This window comes from Anarhichas minor, unplaced genomic scaffold (genome assembly GCF_050575085.1).
Source record: "Anarhichas minor isolate MPS153535 unplaced genomic scaffold, ASM5057508v1 ptg000051l, whole genome shotgun sequence".
In the NCBI taxonomy this organism is placed as follows: domain Eukaryota; kingdom Metazoa; phylum Chordata; class Actinopteri; order Perciformes; family Anarhichadidae; genus Anarhichas; species Anarhichas minor.
Window position 1 is genome coordinate 4,613,029 of NW_027466497.1, and position 25,315 is coordinate 4,638,343.

The window sequence follows — 25,315 nt, forward strand, 5'->3', positions numbered from 1 at the left end:
CAGAGCACAGGAAGTTCAGTGACCTAGAAAACATTGAATGAACTGTGAGACAAAGATGATCTTTACTCTGTAGACTCAGTGGAAGTGACACACTCCTGCTTACCTTCTCACCGATGCTTTCTGCTGTTCTTTTCTTATTGACAACATACCAGTATTTGAGTGCCTTAACTGTATCGGTTAGAATTATTGGTTACATTTTTAAAGATAAAGAAGAAAAGTTCCTGGGTGTGTCCATCGACTACAGACTGAACTGGAAGACCAACATCAACGCTGTGTACAAGAAAGGGATGAGTCGACTCTTTTTCTCGAGGAAACTTCGATCCTTCAACGTGTGCAGCAAGATGTTGGAGATGTTCTACCGGTCTGTTGTGGCCAGTGCACTTTACTTCGCCGTAGTCTGCTGGGGGAGCAACATTGGAGCCGGAGACACCAACAGGTTCCATTATTGGCTGCAAACTGGACTGACACAGACACACCCTCTGCTGCACGGCCGTGCGGGGTGGGGGGGGTGCATACACACACACACACACACGCAATTAAAATACATTTAGATATTAGTGTCTTGTTGTGTTTGTAGTGAATGAAACCTGCAACACTTTTCTTTTGTTGAGCTGATTTTATCCTCTGGCCTTCAGAGAGTTTGTTTCTGATATTTTTCAGCTTTTTCTCCCCCGTGGGACCGGATGTAAGCCTCGCTGCATTTATATTGTTTTCCCTTGTAGTGGCATGACATCAGATAACTGCACCTCAAACGCTTTGAATGGAAAACCTTAACTATTGCCCGGATACTGTTTCTTACACTTTATCAGTCTATGACAGCAGACCAGAAGAAACTAAACCCATCACTTTATCTGTTTATCACGGAGCCACAAGCGCAGCTACACAGGATGATAAAAAGAGTGACTCAGCAGGCCAAAACACCACTCAGTGGGGATGATGGAGACTTAGCTGCAGCTAAACTGTGAATAAGGATGCATGTCCATGTTGAATGGTTACAATACAGTCTCAGCTTTCTACTGTCCATGAAGCTCATGTTGCACTGCTAAGGTACTGGGCTGTGGCGCCAACCAAACACTACAAAGCAGGTATTTTCTCCACAGAGCGAAGAAAAGTCAACTGCTTTGGTGGAGCAGTTTCTTCCCATGGTCCTAACCAGAGGCATAAAGCCTACCTACAGTATTCAGAGTTAAATTACATTACAGTCATTTAGCAGATGCTTTTATCCAAAGCGACTTACAATTCAGATTCTACACCGTAGGCTCAGCTACAGGAGCAATTTTGGGGTTAAGTGTCTTGCTCAAGGACACATCGACATGTAATTAGCGGAGCCAGAACTGGGTATCGAACCACCGATCCTCTGATTGAAGGACTGCCCTGCTACCCACTTAGCCACAGTCGCCCCCATAAATGGGTGTGTCTTCCTGCTTGACACGTAAAACCAATGAGACAATTGATGGTGACACCTGAAAGGAAATGAAAAGGAGGTCTGAAGGATTCTTTCGCTGTCTACTCTGACGCAGGTCTGCCCTTTTGTTTTACATATCTTTGAAGGGTAGTGACTTTGCGTGTGATCACACGCAAAGTCACTATAACATAACAAAAGGATGCACTCAGTAGAGGGCAGATCTCCCCGAGGTGTGTCAGCAACGGTGCCTACAGCAGTGGTTGACTGAATGTACAGAAACCCGAATTGTCCCCATTAAGACCATGGACAAGTTTGACGGGTTTTTCACTCACATACCTCATGCGACAGATATGATCAGCTGCGTCTCACAAAAGCTTTTTACCCTATTAAGTCAATTCTTTCAATTGTAGACATGTTGGAGTGTTTTGCGAAATTGTGATGCCCCTACACAGAAGGCCATGGTTATTAGGTGTTAACAAGCACCTTAAAAACAACAAATACAAATTTAGAAAAATGAAATCGAGAGCGAAATAGGGCACTAAGTCTCTTGTAAGAGTGACCTGTTGCACAGACAAGGTCAGACACACAGACACACCCTCTGCTGCACGGCCGTGCGGGGGGGGGGGAGGGGGGGGGGGGGGGGGTGGGAGGGGTGCATACACACACACACACACACGTACGTGAGGTATGCACAGGTGCACTCATTGGACCACGTCTGCATTCCAGCACTGGTGGTGTACACCATCATGTCTATGCACTCACTTTGACCTAGATAAAAATGTAAGGGGGGGTTACCATGACACTGTCATGGCCCACGGAGGCACCAAGAAAGGGGGAGTATAAATATTCTCGGTTTTCAAGGATCAGGAGCTTAGTCGGGGGAGAAGCCCACCAGGTTGGAACCTGCACTGGGTTAATCTTTAACTTTCTTCTCCGGACATTTGGAAATAGCCTGCTCACTGGGTCGGTTTTTTTAAAAATACTTTGTTGATTTTTATATTTTTATGGTGATCACTTTTTCTCTGTATTTGGACCAAGGGAATATACTTTGAATTGGACAAAAATAAATAAGGAACTTTTTTAACTTTTTCCGACCGACTCTTTTCTTCAACTGTTTTGGGAACTCAGAGAGGAGAGGGCTTCTCTAAAGGGAGAGACAGCCCAGCCCCTGCAATAAGTCTGCAGCGATCCAGAACGGCACACAACTGATTGCATACTTTATGCGCACACACATCTTCACATTCTAGCATTCGTTTTCTATAGTTAAGAGAAACCCGGGGAAGTCCCGCTTTATTTTGAAAGAGCTTTATATCTGTTGAGCTCTGAGCAGGGACGGATAACTTTAAATTTAATATAAAATAAATAAATTCTATAAAATAATTTATAAGACCGACGGCTATTCGAGCGACCGATTATACTGTTTAGTATATCACTGTTTGTCGATTCGGAAAAGAAAGCAAACAAGCTATCGATACTGGGCTCGTGTCGGCGATTTATTACCATTTAGGGCAAATCAGCTACCGGTCCGAGGTTCTCTTAAGCAGAGGCATTGAGGCAAATCAGGGAGGAGTGAGCTATCGGCCACGCTCTCCCATTAGGCCGGGTGAGCGACTCACATAGAGAGAGTACTGGAATCCGCTATCTCTCCCCCTTCTCGCAGCCTCTCGTTGCAATCAGGGGCGCTCACAGGGAGTGACCGGACAGCGGGGCACAAGTGCTGTGGATCCGTGGTCACTCCGACGGCAGCTCGGGGCTGTCCGTCGCCGGCAAGGGTCCTCTCAGTTCGCGCATCCACATCTGAGGGCCCCTTGTTCCACTTTTGTTCGTTTCAAACAAAAGGCCTCTTATTTATTCATTACTTTTTGTTTCTTGATAAATTAAAACATTTTGATAAGAAATAATTTGGAATAAATTAAATAAATAATATTTTTTAATAAAAAAAAAAAAAAGAAATTAAAAGATTTTTTTTTATTTGATTAAAAATTCAAATTAAGAAAGCGTGCGGGGGCACCGCGCGCTACATGGCGCCCGAACAGGGACTTGAGAGAAATTAGGCCCTAAAACACTAAAAACGATGTATAACTATAAAAGTTTGTAACTTCGTTGTGTAAAATAGGGGAGCAGATTTTTTCTCTCAGGTTAAAATACAAGAATCCTCCTGAGGATAAAATAAAAAGTGATGCACAACCAGCGAAATCAAGCTGAGGCAATTTATTGAACTCTGCCAGAAGAGGTCAACTTCGATAATTCCCCGACGGGCGCTCGTAACGGTCGTACGCCTGAACCGGTAGTCGAGGAAAAAGAGTCTTGCTATTCTGCCCTATCTACATTAGGAACTGGTACCGTGGGTCGAGGCTGTCAATAATCCTATAAAAAACTTGGCCGTCCTTCTCACAGGAGAAGGAGTCGTCCAGTTAAAACGGGACAATAAGACTGACCATCAGAGTTAAAAAACAGACCAGGTAGATAGGAAACCACTTAAACTAAGAGTACTTCACGGGAGGGCGTTTAAGTGAATTTAGTGGACAGTAAATATTAATTGCTGCGTATAGGTTTAAAGGGAACCTAGCTTGTTGAAACATAAGCCCGGCGAGAGCGTACTATTTAAAACAAAAAGGATGGCTTCCTCCCCCGTCTAAAAACAGTTGTATCCGACAGCGAACCCTGTAACGCAGTGACGGTTTAGTTGAGCTGGCCCCTCAATGCCAGTAGGACCCAGGAACTGAAGGGACGGAAAAAGGCAAAAACCCTTCCCTATCAATATATTGCTTGATTATATTACTGTTATATAATTAAAGGGTCAATATGTTGTTCGTAATAATATTACTGTTATATTATTGCATGGCTTGATCATATTACTGTTTGTAGTGAATGAAACCTGCAACACTTTTCTTTTGTTGAGCTGATTTTATCCTCTGGCCTTCAGAGAGTTTGTTTCTGATATTTTTCAGCTTTTTCTCCCCCGTGGGACCGGATGTAAGCCTCGCTGCATTTATATTGTTTTCCCTTGTAGTGGCATGACATCAGATAACTGCACCTCAAACGCTTTGAATGGAAAACCTTAACTATTGCCCGGATACTGTTTCTTACACTTTATCAGTCTATGACAGCAGACCAGAAGAAACTAAACCCATCACTTTATCTGTTTATCACGGAGCCACAAGCGCAGCTACACAGGATGATAAAAAGAGTGACTCAGCAGGCCAAAACACCACTCAGTGGGGATGATGGAGACTTAGCTGCAGCTAAACTGTGAATAAGGATGCATGTCCATGTTGAATGGTTACAATACAGTCTCAGCTTTCTACTGTCCATGAAGCTCATGTTGCACTGCTAAGGTACTGGGCTGTGGCGCCAACCAAACACTACAAAGCAGGTATTTTCTCCACAGAGCGAAGAAAAGTCAACTGCTTCGGTGGAGCAGTTTCTTCCCATGGTCCTAACCAGAGGCATAAAGCCTACCTACAGTATTCAGAGTTAAATGGGTGTGTCTTCCTGCTTAACACGTATAACCAATGAGACAATTGATGGTGACACCTGAAAGGAAATGAAAAGGAGGTCTGAAGGATTCTTTCGCTGTTTACTCTGACGCAGGTCTGCCCTTTTGTTTTACATATCTTTGAAGGGTGGTGACTTTGCGTGTGACCTGTTGCACAGACAAGTTCAGACACACCCTCTGCTGCACGGCCGTGGGGGGGGGGGGGGGGGGGGGGAGGGGTGCATACACACACACACGCACACACACGTACGTGAGGTATGCACACAGGTGCACTCATTGGACCGCGTCTGCATTCCAGCACTGGTGGTGTACGCCATCATGTCTATGCACTCACTTTGATCTGGACAAAAATTTAAGGTGGGGTTACCATGGCATGGCCACGGAGGCACCAAGAAAGGGGGAGTATAAATATTTTCGGTTTTAAAGGATCAGGAGCTTAGTCGGGGGAGAAGCCCACCAGGTTGGAACCTGCACTGGGTTAATCTTTAACTTTCTTCTCCAGACATTTGGAAATAGCCTGCTCACTGGGTCGGGTTTTTTTAAAAATACTTTGTTGATTTTTATCTTTTTATGGTGATCACTTTTTCTCTGTATTTGGACCAAGGGAATATACTTTGAATTGGACAAAAATAAATAAGGAACTTTTTCCGACCGACTCTTTTCTTCAACTGTTTTGGGAACTCAGAGAGGAGAGGGCTTCTCTAAAGGGAGAGACAGCCCAGCCCCTGCGGTAAGTCTGCAGCGATCCAGAAGGGCACACAACTGATTGCATACTTTATGCGCACACACATCTTCACATTCTAGCATTCGTTTTCTATAGTTAAGAGAAACCCGGGGAAGTCCCGCTTTATTTTGAAAGAGCTTTATATCTGTTGAGCTCTGAGCAGGGACGGATAACTTTAAATTGAATATAAAATTAAAGCTGCGAGCAGCATTGACCGGGCCCTCGCAACTTCACGCACGTCGAGGGTACTGGCAGGACTCTGGCAGTCTGATTGGGGTGTCCAGCTGCGGTATGAAATATTGGCTCAATAGCGCCCCCTATTGAGTAGCCCCAACATTGGGTTTCACCTAGCTGTATGAAATTTGGTAAGTATGTGGATCGTGATGGGACGCACAAAAAATCCTCTTGGAGTTTTTCATCAAACCAAACAGGAAGTCGGCCATTTGGAATTTTATGAGGTTTTCAAACCGTTTCAAGGCGTCATACCTACAAAATTTCGACGAAGCATCCCTTGCAGTATGTTTGACCTAGATGTATGAAATTTGGTAGGAACATGTATCACATATGGACTTAAAATAAAGTCTCTTGGGGCCATGCTCTAAACCCAACCAGAAGTCAGACATTTTCAATTTTGTATGAATTTCTCGTGTTTTTTTTCCCATTTCCAGGTGCTATACTACGAACTCCTCCTAGGGAATTAATCCGATCAGCTTAGAATTTGGTCAGAACAATCTAAAGACCTTAGCAATTAAAAGTTACTAAAAGCTTTAGGTTTCATCGAACGACGTGGATATGGTGTGATGGCCATTTTACATGGTTCGCCATCATCCATCAAGCTGTTGTAACTCGACTGTACTTTGTCAAAACTGTCCCAAACTGTAACGGGTGTAGTTAGGACCCAGGAGCAGTACGACAACACCAGGACTGGTATGATTTGAGTTCTTTATTTGCAACACACGACAGGCAGAAGATTCTCTGGAAGAATCCGACAGGTTTTCTCGTGGTCAAGGACAGAAGGGCTGAGTAAGTTACCAGGGCAGAGGCAAGGCGAGGTAGTCCAGGACAGGCAGGGTCGGCAACAGGGAATCAGTCCAAGGGTGAGTGCGGGAAAGTTGAGCATGAATGCAAAGAACGATCTGGCAGTGAGTGTGTCTGAGGCAGGGGTTTAAATAGTGAAGAGGCAGAGTGAGCAGGTGAGAGTAATGAGCTGATGAGGTGAGTGTGACTGGCAGGTGCCCTGAATGAACTAATTAGGTGAGTGAAAGGTGGATAGAAGTGACAGAGCTGTGACACAAACTTGACATGCTTGTTGACTGTCATGGCTTTAGGACTTCTGCATGCCAATATTAACTCATAGTCATAGCGCCACCTACTGATAAGCACGGACGTAAGCAGGATTCTATAATTACAGCGGCCCAAACACTGAACTTATTGAAAGGGTTTGTGGGCACACCATGATAAAAAGACTTCTCTGATCTAAATATGTGCAAACTAAGATGCTTGGAGAGCAAACGTTAGATAACAGTGGATTTTCAAACCATGCCAGTGGGCATTAGTATAAATGATCTGTCCAGAGCTTCTTCATGACAATCAGGTTAAACGTTATAATGAATGCTTCATACTACAATCTAAAGTTCCAGAAGAACTTAAAATGAAATCAGTGTTAAATTAAAGTGTTCAAGTAACAGCAAATGGCACTACTGTTTTGTTAACTTTCATGTAAGTCCAAATACAATCAGCAGGACACTGCAGGGATTTGAACCCCATCCCAGTAAACTGACAGTCTGTTATGTTACAAACACGGAAGCACATTCACACACATTCATTTTCTTAATGATCTTTAAACAACCAATGTGTCAGTTTATGAGAGTTTCCTTCATGTATGAAGTGGTGAAAAAGACATTCAGATCATTTATTTAACTAAAATGATCAACACCAGAAACTGAAAATACTCCACTTCGAGTAAAAGTCCTGCATTTATAATATAAGAACAAGTTAATATTACAACAGTTGAGCTCATATATGGAAGGTATTGTGCACTTTATGAAAGAAGCAAGACAGTTTCACCAGTGTACATATGAGGTTTATTTTCAGATGGAGGCATTTCTGATTGGACCTCTGAAGACGTAGAGGGGTCATTGACTTCGAGCAATGTTGAGTTCCAGTTTCTGGCGATTGTGACGAGGATAAGCTGATGTTATAATGTTATAATGATGTTATAATTCATATTCATGTTGAGAGAGAGAGAGAGAGAGAACGCACACCAGTGTAGGAGAGGTGCTGACCACGGTGAAGTTACAAATGTAACGGAAAAAAAGTCGCACACTCGTAGACACGATGCAAAATATATATTTAATAATTGACCAACGTTTCGACATGACCGTCTTCTTCAGGGTAAAGAGGGACACAAACAGCTCCACATAGGGATAGGACACAGGTGTGTTCAAGGAGGGGCGTGTCAACAATCAAACACATTGTGAGAGGAGCATATAACTGCTGCACACTTCAGGTATTTAAAAAAATCACTTACAAGAAATGGTTAGATCAAGAAACACATGGTTGTACGTGGATCAAGGAAATCTATCAAAAACCGCCAAGTTAAGAGTCTAAACTGCAGCTTACAACGACACAGAGCATAAGGAGAGATATCATACATATACATTTCAGGAAAAACCAGAATACCTCAGGCTCCAAGTAGGTTCCTTACCTTAGGTTCCTTTTAGAAAGAGCAAATATGTAGAAAAAGTTAAGGACCCAGATGGAGGGAAGACGCCTATCAATGTACTTGTAGACATGAACTCTATGCAAGGTTAGATAACAGGCAGATAACTGACATGGCACGGGCATGTGCAATGTCCTTTGTGTCCGGTGTGTGTACACGTGCATACAATTGTCTTATGTGCAAATCTGCACTTGCGGCCCTTAACTTTCTGGTTAAAAGTAGTGACTGTCAATAGTCAATGACTGAAACAGTCAATATAATATGTTGTCGAGAAAATATATTTTTATGTTCTTTTCTTTTTTGTAAACATTCCATACACAAAATATCACACACATATTCACAATATTTATGTTTCAAGTTCATTTGAATCCCATTGTACAATCACAGGGACATAAAATAATATATTGAAAAACAAAAACACCAGCACATCAAATTCTTCCACACATGCAGTGTTCATGTGTGTTGTGTGAATGTTCAATCCACAGAAATCCCGAAAAAACACACTTTTTTTTAACCCCAAAATTTTTAATTTCTAATTATTTCAATCATTTACATGTTATTAAAGGTCAAATTCAAAATTCCTCCACATCTGAAAATAATCGTTATGGTCTGAAGATGCACTGGTAGAAATGTTATGCTTCTTTCACAAAATGCACAATTTTTTTAAAGTTTGTTTATCCGCTGCACTATTATCAGCAAAAGGTACTTAAAGTTTAAAAAGTACCCATAATGCTGCCATTTTGTTGTTTTACTAATATATATTGGATTAATGTGTTATTATTACTGATGCATTCATGTTTGATTTGCAATTTACTTTTGTAGTTGGTCGAAGCGAGGCTGATTTGAACTGTCTATTTGTTTTACATCGTTTTCTTTCACCATGAGCATCAAACAGAGGATGTCTGCTTCATGCTTCATATAGATGAGCTTGTCACCGCTCTGACAGACGTAACGTTAGAGCAAGGCGACACAAAGCGTACGGTAGTAAGAGCTCTCAGCAGCAACATTCAGGGTCTGCCCGACCGATCTTCAGACTAGACAAAAACAGGGAAAATAAGCTTCTTCTCAATTTACTACAGCCGAACGCTCAGAAAAAGTTGCTGAAGTAGAAATTACAATATTTCCTGTTAAAGTGGAGTAGAAGTATAAAGTAGCATAATATGGAAGTACTAAGTATCACAAATTGACTAATCCTACTTAGTTACATTCCACCACTGACTACTTTCTCTTGTGTATTTCACCACATGCCTTGTCTACAGATTGGAGCAGCTTCCCATTCAGCGTCACACATCCAAGATGAAGTTAAAAGGGAGCATTCTCATTTTCCTGCTGGGTGTGACGGGCATCGGACTGTTTTGGAGAGCAGACATCTTATCATACTTCACACTTCTGGCTAAAAGACCCTGTGCTTGTGACCGATGTTTATCTGAAGGTGATTCGTTGTTTGAGCAGCGTTTCAGCAAATTTGATGAACCATTTTTGTCAGTAAACTACAATCTCTCAGAGGACAATTTCAACTGGTGGAAGGTAAGTTGTGACCTTGCAAAATAACAGTCTCTCAACCTGCAGTTCAAATCAGGATCAGAAAGTGAAATACAATCACTTTCAACAGTCGCCATCACTGTATTAGCTAAACTTCAGTTCTCAGTCTGGTCTTAGTTAGACCACTTCTCTCAATGTGAGCAGTAGAAAGATGTCTGACTCGTATCCATACGCCGACTTCTTTATCCAGTGGTAAACTATCAACAGGACTCTTCCTGGGTTCCCTTCATCAGAGTCAAATCCCTTGTTTACATGTAATTAAATCAAATAAATTAATCTTATTTTGATTCCGATCAATCCTCCAGCAGATTCCACTGAGCAATTACAATACTCGTTGTCGTGTTACCGTTTAATAAAACAATTGTTTTCTAGGTTACACATTCTGGACATGTGCAGTGAGCAATTTTATAATATCCAATTAACTATCAACCAGTAAGATGCATTCAGTGGAGTGCAGATCTTTAACAGCTGTGTCTGCAACAACCAAAACTGTATCGGCCCTTTTCACAGCAGTCATTTTGACATGGCGTAGCACAATAAACACAGGTTTTTTTGACCAAATTATTATTCTATTTAGTATGTCACGGTCATTCCACGAGGTGGTCCAGGGCCCTAGCCACCAATGAGCTATAAAAACTCAAAAACATACAGCGATGTATGAAGGCCAGAACTAGGCGACTCACACCAAAACAATCTAGATTGATAGATCACACTACAGGGAAGAGGAAAAATATATATTTCAGATGTTGGGGTGTACTGTCCCTTTTTAAATAACTACAACTTATTAATACAAAAGTAAGGTTTGGGGATGCACACACCTGTGTTATACTTTGTAGTCCCTACTGGCTTAGTAGTAGCGATTGAGGAGTCAGCAGGCAGCCTTGTGGAGCTCCAGTACCACTGACCACCGTTTCAGACAGCACACTGCCCAGTAGGACAAACTGTGGTCTGCCTGTCAGGTAGTCAGTGATCCATGAGACGGTGGACATGTCTACCCCCACCACCCTTCACCTGCGGTGGCCAAGACCAGCCTCTCCAGCACCTTCATCACATGAGATGTGAGGGCAACCGGTCGGTAGTCGTTGAGGCCAGATGAAGTCGTCTTCTTAGGAACAGAAACCAGGCAAGACGTCTTCCACAGCACCGGGACTTCTTGCTTCAGGCTCAGGTTGAAGAGGTGTTGCAGGACATCAGACAGCGGGATGGCGCAGGTCTTCAAGACCCTGGGGCTGCAGCCTTGCCCTGGTGGAGTCTCTCTAGCTGTCTACTAACCTGGCCAATGGGGGGTGTCAGTGGTGGAAGAGCCCTTTGATGTGGAGGGCTCTGTGCCCATGCAGCTCACCAGAGGGGACAGGGGGGGATGATTTATACGTTATAAAAGTAATGAATTAGAAAATACAACATTCATCTCTGTCGAGTTATTTTACCAAACATGTGCAGTTTCCCTACTTGAGAAGCATCGATCAGTCTACCCGAAGGATTTTACTCAATTACTCAACAACTTTTCCTTTTCCTCCTTTTTATTTTGAGGTTCAGCATATTAGTTCATTCAGTCACTAAGCCATTTAAGCCTTTGAAGCCATTTGAATCTTTTTAGGTGAAAAACTGGCTGCCTCTCAGGATTTGTAGACTCATCAGTCCTGCAGAGTCTTATCGCGGATCTCGATACCATGCGATCTCTGTCAGTGCGGCGTTCGTCAGATTACGGACCTTGTTTACTGCGACACTGTGTCACTGCATGTCTAGTGTTCCAGGCAGAGTGGTTCCGCCCTGTCTGTTTTCAGAATACTCAGATTGTGTATATTGATTATTTTACGAATTGCTTTACTTATTATTTTATTTACAATTATCTTAAAATCTTTTTAAGTCGTTTATATTGCTTCTGTTTACATAAAAGAAAAATCCTGTTAGACTTGACAATCATTGTGGTGACTGCGACTGACAATTTGTTTATTTGGTACAATTCATGTGGTCTAACTGTAAGTAATATTTGATGTTCCTGACAGCACATGCAGGGTCGAGGGCAAATCATGAGTGTATACAGAGAAAAAGTGGAAAGGCTTTTTCAGTTGGTCCCAGCCAGTGCTCATGTTGAAGCATCCAGCCCTGACCGCTGCAGGACTTGTGCTGTGGTGGGGAATTCTGGTACTTTGATGAAATCAGACTACGGACCTCTAATAGATTTCCAGGACGTTGTCATAAGGTAAAAGAGTCTAGACAAAGATGAACGTCAAAATTCACACCTTAATTTTCCTGACAACTACAGTGACATATGAAATATATTTGTACTATTTAGAATTAACAGAGGTCAAACCAAAGGCTATGAAGCAGATGTTGGGACCAGAACAACTCATCGTGTCATGTATCCAGAGAGTGCTGTGGATATAGATAACACCACTATTCCTGTGCTGTTTCCATTTAAGTTAACGGATTTTGACTGGTTTACGAAGGCCCTCAGCCCAGGACCTTCTGGAAGGTGAGTCATGTTTTTCATTTCAGTTCAAGTCGAGTTGCTACGGTCGGTCCTCTGAAGCTGGCGTTCAATCCTGGTGAAGTCACCCATCGGTAGAGAGTGAGGTAGACGGACCGCAGGGTGAAATTTAAACAAAGCACTAGAACAACTATACTGTTCTTAAACTAGTTAACCCTCTTGTTGGGCTGTATCCTATTATGTTGTTAGGTTGCAGAGCAGGACTGTGCTGGCAAAGGTAATACTACTCAATCAAGTTTGATCGTTCCCATTCTGATCCGAGGTCAATTGAGTAATATCAGTCTGGAGCTGCTGTGGAGGCTTTGCATAGGATTTGGACTTCCTCTCTAAATGAGGACACCAACTACAAACATGGCAGTAGAATCATTTCAATGAATGCTACTAACCTAGCATATCCCTCTGCATTCCCACCACCACATTTGTGGTAATAAGTGTGAAATTCTACTTCAGCAGAGTATTCTCCCTGAAGGGCTGTACTTACAGGATTAAAGGCACCACAAGTGTCTGTGACAACTGACCGTCAGTTGCTAAAACAACTTGCGCCTCTTAACATTCATCCAAGAAAATTCTTGCAGCATCATTTCCATAAAATTCAAACACTGACCAGTGGTGGTGTTTCCTTCATGCAAGGCAAACAAGCAGTTTCATTGCGTGAATGCCTGGTATATCATTTTACTGACAAAAAAAGTAATCATTTGATGTTGAGTTTAACATTTCATGCTTTTTTTCAACATGTGCCAAGGAAATCTAAGTTCAACAAGGATTTGGTGAGTATTATTTTTGAATGTATTCGTCAATAAACTTTATTGGCTCCAAAGGTAATGGGTCATATAATATATTTAAATACTAAGTCAGATTTCATAACAGGTGATGATCCTTAACCCAGCGTTCATGAGGTACGTTCATGTCGTGTGGCTGCAAAAGAAGGGCCATTATCCATCCACTGGCTTCATGACTGTGGTTCTTGCCCTGCATCTTTGTGACGAGGTAGGTTTATTTTTTAATTGAGTGAATGTCGTGACACACTAACGATTGACAAGTTGATGCTCATGACGGTGAAGAAAAAAGCATGTAATCTTGTGTCATTTAGCAACGCTTTTACCACATTATCTGCTTCTAAAATAGTTTGCCTTTGTTTTTCCAGGTCCATGTGTTTGGTTTTGGAGCAGACAGTGATGGAAACTGGGGTCATTACTGGGAACAACTCGGGGACAAAAACTTAAAAACTGGACCACATCCTGGAGGTGAAGAGTATAAAATGATCGTGGAGCTATCGAAGCATCAAATACTCACGTTTTACACGGGCTGGTGATCTTTCTCTCAGCATTTAACGTATTCAAGCCTTGATAGTGAATCACTTAGAAAGCAAAACAAGACTAAGAAGCCTCCAAGAAACATCTCTTCTCAGACTAACTCCCCTGCTGCACACGTTAAAGATTAAAAATGTGAGTGTTAAATCATCCATGATCTAATGGAGAGGGAACTAACACTACATGTATAGTTACTGATCCTTTCACATCTTTTCACTGTGTTATAATGTTTTTACGAAAAATGGTCTTTGGAAGGTTCTTAGAAGTAAAAATACATGAAGCTAGTTTTTCCAAGGTTTAAACAAACAATTATCTTTTTACATGAAATGTGAAATTCACGAGATGTCAATTTTGAAGTAGTGATGATCGCTTGCCTGTGGTACTGACGGTAGAAACACTATGAAATAATAAATATCTTATATACATGTCTACTATATAGATGATATAGCCACCTGTAGAAGTGTCTTCATGATTGTGACAAAAATATTCTAACAACTGAAGTAGACTAAAACACGTTGGGGTAATGGTGAAGTAAAGCTTATCAAATGTATTTAACTGATGTAAGAACTGAAATTTGTGTCTTTTCTTTGTTTGTGTACTTTACTGTATTCTACTTGTAATATGTTACTAAATACATTTTACCGTTAAAGGGACAGTTCACCCCAAAATCAAAAATACACGTAAAACTGTGTTTCATGGCAGATAGTTGTTTGGGAAGGACATGTTAAAGAATGTATTTTTTCTTTGTATGATTTGTTTGAGAAATATTTGAATGAGAGAATATGATAGATTGGCCTGATGGAAGGGGCCTCAGATTTTAAAAGAGCCTCAGTCTCATTCAAGCAGAGAAAACGCTACATTATGTGAGTAAAGAATCTACTTCAGGTTAATCATTCTAAACGCATCAGCTGTGTTTTAAATGACTTCATTTTTTCTCCTACCTGTCCAGATATCCAATTGATTCAGAGAAATCCAGCTACTTTCCCACTGAAACAGGCTGGTGATCGAAGAAGACTGTGCCATTGAAAATCATGTGTGATACCAACTGATAAGGAGGAAGAACCGTTAGGGTTGTGGGTCTTTAGCATCTGCAACAAGACAGTGTGAAGGGTCCACAACGGAGTTTATGACATTAAAAGCATGTACATAATGTATGTGTAATGGTTAACCTAAAAGCGCGACACAGATATACAAGGACAGTTCGATTTAATTAATAGATAGGCAGGCACGGTCAGAACAGGCAGATATGGAATAGTAACAAGGGTAATGCTGGAGATCTTGGCAGTGACACACAAGACAATCTGGAAGGGATCAAGTGCAAGTGAACGGGCCTAGTGAGGGACTAATGAGGGAATGGGCTGCAGGTGAGATGGGCGTGGAAGACCAGGTGAGGGGAATGAGTGATGACATGGTGCGAGTGAGAGGACCTGAAATGACAGGAGAGTTAGAAAAACAGGCAGACAGGATGAAAACAATCTAAGATGAAGTGGAATTTGTGACAGTACGTAATTAGTTGGTTTTGTATAGAAGGCCTATTTTTCCCAGCCGTAACAACATGTGGTTGATATTGTTTTCCCCAAGTGAGTCTGTGTGTGTGTCATCAGATGGTTTCTAGCTTCAAATACTTTTTTTCTTTTTAATAATGATTTATACAAATTTAAAAAAATAGGATCAGTGTGGCACACTAAAATAATGTTGATCCAACACTGAAAATCAAGTTATTTAAATTCAAAGTGTAATTCCTTCAACATCAATTCAGCTTCAAGCAGTGTGGATTTAGCAAAGTTGGGGCATTAAGCATCGTCTTTGTGGAGGTCAGCATAGTTGGCATTCAGCTGTAGGTGTGGGGATGACTCATGAGGATAGTGCTAGGTGAGTTGTTTGACAGGTGGTGCTTGTTGAGCAACCACATTGTTCTTTAAATGCAGTTGCGATAAGGAGGTGACAACAAAATACTTCAGGGGGAGAGCTGCTTGCTAAAACCAGGAAGGTTCTAAAGGAGATAAAATACATTATGAACAAACAAAAGACAATGAATTGAAAAACCATAGTGATCATAACGACAGATGTCTGGCTTGACTAAGTAGATTATTCAGTCTTTTACAGCCACTTGCTAGTGGCATGCCTCTCGTGATGGCATGTCGCTCCACCACTTTAGTCCAGAGTGAAGTATCTCAACAACTATTGAAAGGCTTTCCATACAGTTTTGTACAGACAGCCATGATTCTGAAGAATGATTCCCACTGACTTTGTTGATCTCCTGACTCGTCAGTCGTCAGTGTACAGTACAGCATTAAAAAATTAAAATAATATTTTTTATTTGATTAAAAATTCAAATTAAGAAAGCGTACGGGAGCACCGCGCGCTACATGGCGCCCGAACAGGGACTTGAGATAAATTAGGCCCTAAAACACTAAAAACGATGTATAACTATAAAAGTTTGTAACTTCGTTGTGTAAAATAGGGGAGCAGATTTTTTCTCTCAGGTTAAAATACAAGAATCCTCCTGAGGATAAAATAAAAAGTGATGCACAACCAGCGAAATCAAGCTGAGGCAATTTATTGAACTCTGCCAGAAGAGGTAAACTTCGATAATTCCCCGACGGGCGCTCGTAACGGTCGTACGCCTGAACCGGTAGTCGAGGAAAAGGAGTCTTGCTATTCTGCCCTATCTACATTAGGAACTGGTACCGTGGGTCGAGGCTGTCAATAATCCTATAAAAAACTTGGCCGTCCTTCTCACAGGAGAAGGAGTCGTCCAGTTAAAACGGGAGTTTTAACTTCAGAGTTAAAAAAAACAGACCAGGTAGATAGGAAACCACTTAAACTAAGAGTACTTCACGGGAGGGCGTTTAAGTGAATTTAGTGGACAGTAAATATTAATTGCTGCGTATAGGTTTAAAGGGAACCTAGCTTGTTGAAACATAAGCCCGGCGAGAGCGTACTATTTAAAACAAAAAGGATGGCTTCCTCCCCCGTCTAAAAACAGTTGTATCCGACAGCGAACCCTGTAACGCAGTGACGGTTTAGTTGAGCTGGCCCCTCAATGCCAGTAGGACCCAGGAACTGAAGGGACGGAAAAAGGCAAAAACCCTTCCCTATCAATATATTGCTTGATTATATTACTGTTATATAATTAAAGGGTCAATATGTTGTTCGTAATAATATTACTGTTATATTATTGCATGGCTTGATCATATTACTGTTTGTAGTGAATGAAACCTGCAACACTTTTCTTTTGTTGAGCTGATTTTATCCTCTGGCCTTCAGAGAGTTTGTTTCTGATATTTTTCAGCTTTTTCTCCCCCGTGGGACCGGATGTAAGCCTCGCTGCATTTATATTGTTTTCCCTTGTAGTGGCATGACATCAGATAACTGCACCTCAAACGCTTTGAATGGAAAACCTTAACTATTGCCCGGATACTGTTTCTTACACTTTATCAGTCTATGACAGCAGACCAGAAGAAACTAAACCCATCACTTTATCTGTTTATCACGGAGCCACAAGCGCAGCTACACAGGATGATAAAAAGAGTGACTCAGCAGGCCAAAACACCACTCAGTGGGGATGATGGAGACTTAGCTGCAGCTAAACTGTGAATAAGGATGCATGTCCATGTTGAATGGTTACAATACAGTCTCAGCTTTCTACTGTCCATGAAGCTCATGTTGCACTGCTAAGGTACTGGGCTGTGGCGCCAACCAAACACTACAAAGCAGGTATTTTCTCCACAGAGCGAAGAAAAGTCAACTGCTTCGGTGGAGCAGTTTCTTCCCATGGTCCTAACCAGAGGCATAAAGCCTACCTACAGTATTCAGAGTTAAATGGGTGTGTCTTCCTGCTTAACACGTATAACCAATGAGACAATTGATGGTGACACCTGAAAGGAAATGAAAAGGAGGTCTGAAGGATTCTTTCGCTGTTTACTCTGACGCAGGTCTGCCCTTTTGTTTTACATATCTTTGAAGGGTGGTGACTTTGCGTGTGACCTGTTGCACAGACAAGTTCAGACACACCCTCTGCTGCACGGCCGTGCGGGGGGGGGGGGGGAGGGGTGCATACACACACACACGCACACACACGTACGTGAGGTATGCACACAGGTGCACTCATTGGACCGCGTCTGCATTCCAGCACTGGTGGTGTACGCCATCATGTCTATGCACTCACTTTGATCTGGACAAAAATTTAAGGTGGGGTTACCATGGCATGGCCACGGAGGCACCAAGAAAGGGGGAGTATAAATATTTTCGGTGACACCTGAAAGGAAATGAAAAGGAGGTCTGAAGGATTCTTTCGCCGTCTACTCTGACGCAGGTCTGCCCTTTTGTTTTACATATCTTTGAAGGGTGGTGACTTTGCGTGTGATCACATGCAAAGTCACTATAACATAACAAAAGGATGCACTCAGTAGAGGGCAGATCTCCCCGAGGTGTGTCAGCAACGGTGCCTACAGCAGTGGTTGACTGAATGTACAGAAACCCGAATTGTCCCCGTTAAGACCATGAATACGTTTGACGGGTTTTTCACTCACATACCTCATGCGACAGATACGATCAGCTGCGTCTCACAAAAGCTTTTTACCCTATTAAGTCAATTCTTTCAATTGTTAGACATGTTGGAGTGTTTTGCGAAATTGTGATGCCCCTACACGGAAGGCCATGGTTATTAGGTGTTAACAAGCACCTTAAAAACAACAAATACAAATTTAGAAAAATGAAATCGAGAGCGAAATAGGGCACTAAGTCTCTTGTAAGAGTGACCTGTTGCACAGACAAGGTCAGACACACAGACACACCCTCTGCTGCACGGCCGTGCGGGGGGGGGAGGGGTGCATACACACACACACACACACACACGTACGTGAGGTATGCACAGGTGCACTCATTGGACCACGTCTGCATTCCAGCACTGACGTCATCATGTCTATGCACTCACTTTGACCTAGATAAAAATGTAAGGGGGGGGTTACCATGACACTGTCATGGCCCACGGAGGCACCAAGAAAGGGGGAGTATAAATATTCTCGGTTTTCAAGGATCAGGAGCTTAGTCGGGGGAGAAGCCCACCAGGTTGGAACCTGCACTGGGTTAATCTTTAACTTTCTTCTCTGGACATTTGGAAATAGCCTGCTCACTGGGTCGGTTTTTAAAAAAAAATACTTTGTTGATTTTTATCTTTTTATGGTGATCACTTTTTCTCTGTATTTGGACCAAGGGAATATACTTTGAATTGGACAAAAATAAATAAGGAACTTTTTTAACTTTTTCCGACCGACTCTTTTCTTCAACTGTTTTGGGAACTCAGAGAGGAGAGGGCTTCTCTAAAGGGAGAGACAGCCCAGCCCCTGCGGTAAGTCTGCAGCGATCCAGAACGGCACACAACTGATTGCATACTTTATGCGCACACACATCTTCGCATTCTAGCATTCGTTTTCTATAGTTAAGAGAAACCCGGGGAAGTCCCACTTTATTTTGAAAGAGCTATATATCTGTTGAGCTCTGAGCAGGGACGGATCACTTTAAATTTAATATAAAATTAAAGCTGCGAGCAGCATTGACCGGGCCCTCGCAACTTCACACACGTCGAGGGTACTGGCAGGACTCTGGCAGTCTGATTGGGGTGTCCAGCTGCGGTATGAAATATTGGCTCAATAGCGCCCCCTATTGAGTAGCCCCAACATTGGGTTTCACCTAGCTGTATGAAATTTGGTAGGTATGTGGATCGTGATGGGACGCACAAAAAATCCTCTTGGAGTTTTTCATCAAACCAAATAGGAAGTCGGTCATTTTGAATTTTATGAGGTTTTCAAACCGTTTCAAGGCGTCATACCTACAAAATTTCGACGAAGCAGCCCTCGCAGTATGTTTGACCTAGATGTATGAAATTTGGTAGGAACATGTATCACATATGGACTTAAAATAAAGTCTCTTGGGGCCATGCTCTAAACCCAACCAGAAGTCAGACATTTTCAATTTTGTATGAATTTCTCGTGTTTTTTTTCCCATTTCCAGGTGCTGTACTACGAACTCCTCCTAGGGAATTAATCCGATCAGCTTAGAATTTGGTCAGAACAATCTAAAGACCTTAGCAATTAAAAGTTACTAAAAGCTTTAGGTTTCATCGAACGACGTGGATATGGTGTGATGGCCATTTTACATGGTTCGCCATCATCCATCGAGTACAGTCTCGATGTACAGTCGAGTTGTAACTCGACTGTACTTTGTCAAAACTGTCCCAAACTTGACATGCTTGTTGACTGTCATGGCTTTAGGACTTCTGCATGCCAATATTAACTCATAGTCATAGCGCCACCTACTGATAAGCACGGACGTAAGCAGGATTCTATAATTACAGCGGCCCAAACACTGAACTTATTGAAAGGGTTTGTGGGCACACCATGATAAAAAGACTTCTCTGATCTAAATATGTGCAAACTAAGATGCTTGGAGAGCAAACGTTAGATAACAGTGGATTTTCAAACCATGCCAGTGGGCATTAGTATAAATGATCTGTCCAGAGCTTCTTCATGATGTGGAGAATTTCAGTATTAAACACATTATTAGTAGGATTTAATAACACCCCTAGTGGTGAGTAGAAGTGTTACAATAATAAATATGTTAGTCACAATATGTTTCCATATGGAATGTATTATAGGTTTACAATATTCTTACTTATAGAGGATATTATATGTTACAGTATATTAACTCATTGAATGTATTAAATCATAGAAGTATAGTCACTGTAGGTATTAAAACACTAAGAATAGTTTTGAGGGTCAGATAGGGATTCTGAGTGAGGTGTCAGACATGCAGCAGCAAATGGAGGCGACCTCATCGATGGAGGATGGGGCCAGTGGGACGGTCAAATGCCAAGCTGACCAGCAGGACAGAGAGGAGGAGTTCAAGATGTTTTGCGAAGAGCCAAGATGTTTTGCTAAGGGATCGATAATGGGAGGGGGCAGAATTCCAATGAAGCCAATCACTGATCGCCACGGAGGATCATTCACACGTTTTATGACAGTATCGGACACATTCCGACTCTCAGGGGATACAAAAGACAATTTTTTAGGGAGTTTACCTCAGATCACTGCAGCTCTCATTTTCAGCTAACTGGCCGCGCCGGACTGTGAGGAGATGCGTGTATGTGGTCTCTGCTCTCGAGAACATTACTATTGATAGTTAATTCAGTTTGTAAGTGAACTTTGTGTAGTACATTAAATATTGTTTTTATTTTGGACCGGGTCCAGCTCATTCTTCTGATGCGCGTGCGCAGTAAGAAGCTCGCAGCAGAAGAGAGCCTGCGGCCTGCAGGCTCCTTCATCCTTTGTTCTAACCCTAACAAATTTGGCGACCACGAAGGGACGTGATAATTGCTGGAAAACGGACTGGACGAGGAGCTGACTAAGATACCTTCTGGCGCCAAAGACAAACGGGTAAACAGAACCTTTTTAATAAAATCTGTATAGGTAGTATAGGAAAACTTGGAGACGGTGTCTTGGTCAACCCCTCCGAGAGCCGAACAAAGGAGCAGGCCGCAGCAAGCCGGTAAAGTATATTGATTTGAAATTTAAAGTAGCTGGATTACTGTATGGAGCACACTTGCAAGCTGGATTAGGAACACGTGTATTTTGCCTACACGCTGTTCTTTTTTGCTAAATCCTATCGGTAAGGTCCGTCGAGGAACGGTACGTCTCAGACGTTAGCCCTGATCAAGCTATGCAGAGCTAAGCGCTCAAAAGCTTAAGCAGCTTCGAGAGTCCGGGGAACCAGGCTAACTGAATCTGGTGGCGGGGTAGCGTGGGGTAAAGGCGACGGCCCCCCCGGGTCCTGTTTGGCAGGTTTGGATCTGGCGAACCAATGACTCTTAACGGGAGGGAATAAATTGAATACGAGCTTAGAAAGCCAACAGAACTAGTTACGCTATCGAGAGTCGAGCTCTCTGCTGGAACAGAGACTGGCTGCTACGAAGCGCAGGATTTAACTTGAGTTCAAGGGAATATAATCCGGGGTGGGTAATAGGTAATGAGTGGGTAATCATACATTGTAATCACGGTGTATTTTGGTATGAATGATGGATGCAGTGATGACAATAGCGTTGTGAGAGATCGTTTTGTTGTAGTAAGGAGAGGATGCTAGCTGAGCCGAAGCTTGCTTTGTGCTCACCTAGATAACTAGATAAAAGGATTATAAAATAACCGGTGCATATGGAGAAGCCAAGCACGGTCTAGCATAAAGTGTGTGTGAAAGCGGCATGGTGTAAGAGTTTAAACTACGGTGATTTGTCTGTGTGCTGAAGACGCGGTTTCGCCAGTTAGTTTAGCTTGTAGCAATAGCCGTTAATAGTATTAGTATTAGCCCATTGTCCGTTTTCGCGTTTTAAAAAAAAAAAAACACCATAGAAGAAGAAGAGACAACTTCGCCACCTATCGGTTGGAGGAGTAATTGCTTGATAATTACAGAAAACTCCATTTCCCAGAAAACCTCGAGGTGAAATTGTCTTAGAATTACAAGATACTCAGTCATCCGTGGATTAGAAGATACATTACAATACTTTGAGTTCTGGTGATAAACTTGTAATATTCCTTGTTTTTGACTCTAAGCTTTTGACTTGTATTTTGACTTTGATTGTTTATCTTAGTTTTAATTTAGCATTTTATACTACTGTTGATTATATTAATTGTACTTCTTTCATTGGTGATTTTAGTTTGATTCAGTAATTCAACTTTCATTGATGTTTTTAATTGTGATTAAACATTTCAATTGGCAGTGTTGGTTTAATATTAATAGGGTTTTTAACTTGCATTGATAGTTGTTGATAGTTTCTTTAATTTTGATACTCGTTTGTAATTCAACATTTCAACTTCAGTTGGTGAATTTAGTTTTAATCCAATATTCTAACTCCCAGTTTCAATTCAATTTTTATCCTAAAATTGTTAATTTTGATTCAATATTTCAGCTTGCATAGTTGATTTTGAATCTGACATTTGTAATTTTTTGAATTTAATTCAGAATTTAAATTAAATATTGATTTTAATTCAGAATTTAATTTCCAAAATTTTTAATTTTGCAATTTTAATTGTGATAAAAAACTAATTTTTCACACAGTCAGAGCTACTGTTAGATTAGAGCCTAGTAGGATAGACAGAGTTGAGAGTTCATTGAACACTCCTAGGCTGCATAATGTTTACATCAACTTCGGCAGCATGGGTGTTGGAAGGACAAAGACAGGTGGAGAACACAGGCATCCGCAGACAGGAGAAAGCAGTCTCCTATTGTATCACCAGGTAGCGGACTGTGAATGAGGCCCAAAGGTGTAAGTGGTGCTGACCAACAAGGTAGACCATGGGAGGTTCATTTTGATGGCCAAGTTTACATAGATGCCATAGGAGTACCAAGGGGGGTGCTTGCTTAATTAATTTAATGCCAGAAATCAGAATTTTCTGGTGGGAGTCAATCAATAAAAATGTCGATTGGATTAATTGCATATATTATAACCAACAGCGTTTTGTAAACTTCACTCGTGATGCCATAGCAGGACTTCACGAGCAGCTCCTGATCATCTTCGCTGGGATGCTGAAGGATCTGATTGAGTCCAGATGGACTTCTGAAAACATCCGGTGAGATACTGACAATTTGGAAAATTGCCTCTGAGAGATTGTTTTGTTTGTTTGTTTTTTGTTTTATGGGGTCAATTTGGGATTTAGAGGTGCATTGTATTAGGAAATATAATTTTTGTCAAGTGAAAAAGGAGCAGACAAGGCTTCTCAGAATTCTTCTCTATCCCTCATTTCGTAGGATGGATCCAGAACTCGACGCAGGACCTCCCCCACCTCCACCACCTGGTCCTCTGCGTTCGCTGCTGCATCCCTTGCATTAGTGAACTTCTACAAGCATAGGGCAATCAGTTAGGTGTAGATGATGTTTATGAACTTGAACTGTTAGCTACTGTTTAGTTGAGGAAATTCACCCTCGGCCCATAAAGGACCTTTAGAGAGGGATTGTTTTTCCTGGAAATTTATGAACACACTATGAATAGTGTGTTAGGGGGGTTTTGTGGAGAAATTCAGTATTAAACGCATTATTAGTAGGATTTAATAACACCCCTAGTGGTGAGTAGAAGTGTTACAATAATAAATATGTTAGTCACAATATGTTTCCATATGGAATGTATTATAGGTTTACAATATTCTTACTTATAGAGGATATTATATGTTACAGTATATTAACTCATTGAATGTATTAAATCATAGAAGTATAGTCACTGTAGGTATTAAAACACTAAGAATAGTTTTGAGGGTCAGATAGGGATTCTGAGTGAGGTGTCAGACATGCAGCAGCAAATGGAGGCGACCTCATCGATGGAGGATGGGGCCAGTGGGACGGTCAAATGCCAAGCTGACCAGCAGGACAGAGAGGAGGAGTTCAAGATGTTTTGCGAAGAGCCAAGATGTTTTGCTAAGGGATCGATAATGGGAGGGGGCAGAATTCAAATGAAGCCAATCACTGATCGCCACGGAGGGTCATTCACATGTTTTATGACAGTATCGGACACATTCCGACTCTCAGGGGATACAAAAGACAATGTTTTAGGGAGTTTACCTCAGATCACTGCAGCTCTCATTTTCAGCTAACTGGCCGCGCCGGACTGTGAGGAGATGCGTGTATGTGGTCTCTGCTCTCGAGAACATTACTATTGATAGTTAATTCAGTTTGTAAGTGAACTTTGTGTAGTACATTAAATATTGTTTTTATTTTGGACCGGGTCCAGCTCATTCTTCTGATGCGCGTGCGCAGTAAGAAGCTCGCAGCAGAAGAGTACCTGCGGCCTGCAAGCTCCTTCATCCTTTGTTCTAACCCTAACAATGACAATCAGGTTAAACGTTATAATGAATGCTTCACACTACAATCTAAAGTTCCAGAAGAACTTAAAATGAAATCAGTGTTAAATTAAAGTGTTCAAGTAACAGCAAATGGCACTACTGTTTTGTTAACTTTCATGTAAGTCCAAATACAATCAGCAGGACACTGCAGGGAGTTGAACCCCATCCCAGTAAACTGACAGTCTGTTATGTTACAAACACGGAAGCACATTCACACACATTCATTTTCTTAATGATCTTTAAAGGCTTACATTTATGATTGTATCGGATGTACACTCAAAACATTTGAGGCTTAAGACCTGGCAACATGATCTTGCTACGCTGCTGGTCTATGCAGGAAATATCTCACTCGTGCACGCAGAGTGTGATGGTTACAGAAATTCATGGCCGCGTCACCCAAAGTCCTGCCAGTACCAGGAAATACCGTTTAACTCGTGCACGCAGTGTATGGCAGTCACAGAAATGCATGGCCAGAGTCCTGCTAGTACCCTCGACGTGCGTGAAGTTGCGAGGGCCCGATCAATGCTGCTCGCAGCTTTAATTACTTTTTGTTTCTTGATAAATTAAAACATTTTGATAAGAAATAATTTGGAATAAATTAAATAAATAATAATTTTTAATAAAAAAAAAAAAAGAAATTAAAAGAATTTTTTTTATTTGATTAAAAATTCAAATTAAGAAAGCGTGCGGGGGCACCGCGCGCTACACAATAATACGCAAGGTTAATTATAAAAAGGTA

At 41.7% G+C, this 25,315-nt stretch overlaps 2 protein-coding genes across 2 annotated transcripts in view; both read left to right on the plus strand.

Moving 5' to 3' along the window:
- The first annotated feature begins 5,113 nt into the window (after positions 1-5,113).
- LOC142972044 (CMP-N-acetylneuraminate-beta-galactosamide-alpha-2,3-sialyltransferase 1-like) lies at positions 5,114-13,370 on the plus strand. The gene is made up of 5 exons (XM_076112842.1): positions 5,114-5,634; positions 9,610-9,877; positions 11,899-12,095; positions 12,189-13,150; positions 13,251-13,370. Exons 2-4 carry the CDS (start codon positions 9,647-9,649, stop codon positions 12,370-12,372), a joined length of 612 nt encoding a protein of 203 aa, XP_075968957.1. The 5' UTR covers positions 5,114-5,634; positions 9,610-9,646; the 3' UTR covers positions 12,373-13,150; positions 13,251-13,370.
- A 322-nt stretch (positions 13,371-13,692) lies between these two features.
- LOC142972043 (CMP-N-acetylneuraminate-beta-galactosamide-alpha-2,3-sialyltransferase 1-like) overlaps positions 13,693-25,315 on the plus strand; it is a 28,020-nt gene continuing 16,397 nt past the window's right edge. The window contains exon 1 of the mRNA XM_076112841.1: positions 13,693-19,046. The gene's annotated coding sequence lies outside the window, so the exon portion shown is untranslated. The remainder of the gene's footprint in view (positions 19,047-25,315) is intronic.

Bases quoted from the DNA above. Each gene is read 5' to 3' on its own strand.
- LOC142972044 (XM_076112842.1), top strand. From the start codon at position 9,647: ATGAAGTTAAAAGGGAGCATTCTCATTTTCCTGCTGGGTGTGACGGGC. The intron at 9,878-11,898 runs GTAAGTTGTGAC...TGTTCCTGACAG, and splicing joins ACAATTTCAACTGGTGGAAG to CACATGCAGGGTCGAGGGCA. The intron at 12,096-12,188 runs GTAAAAGAGTCT...TGTACTATTTAG, and splicing joins TTCCAGGACGTTGTCATAAG to AATTAACAGAGGTCAAACCA.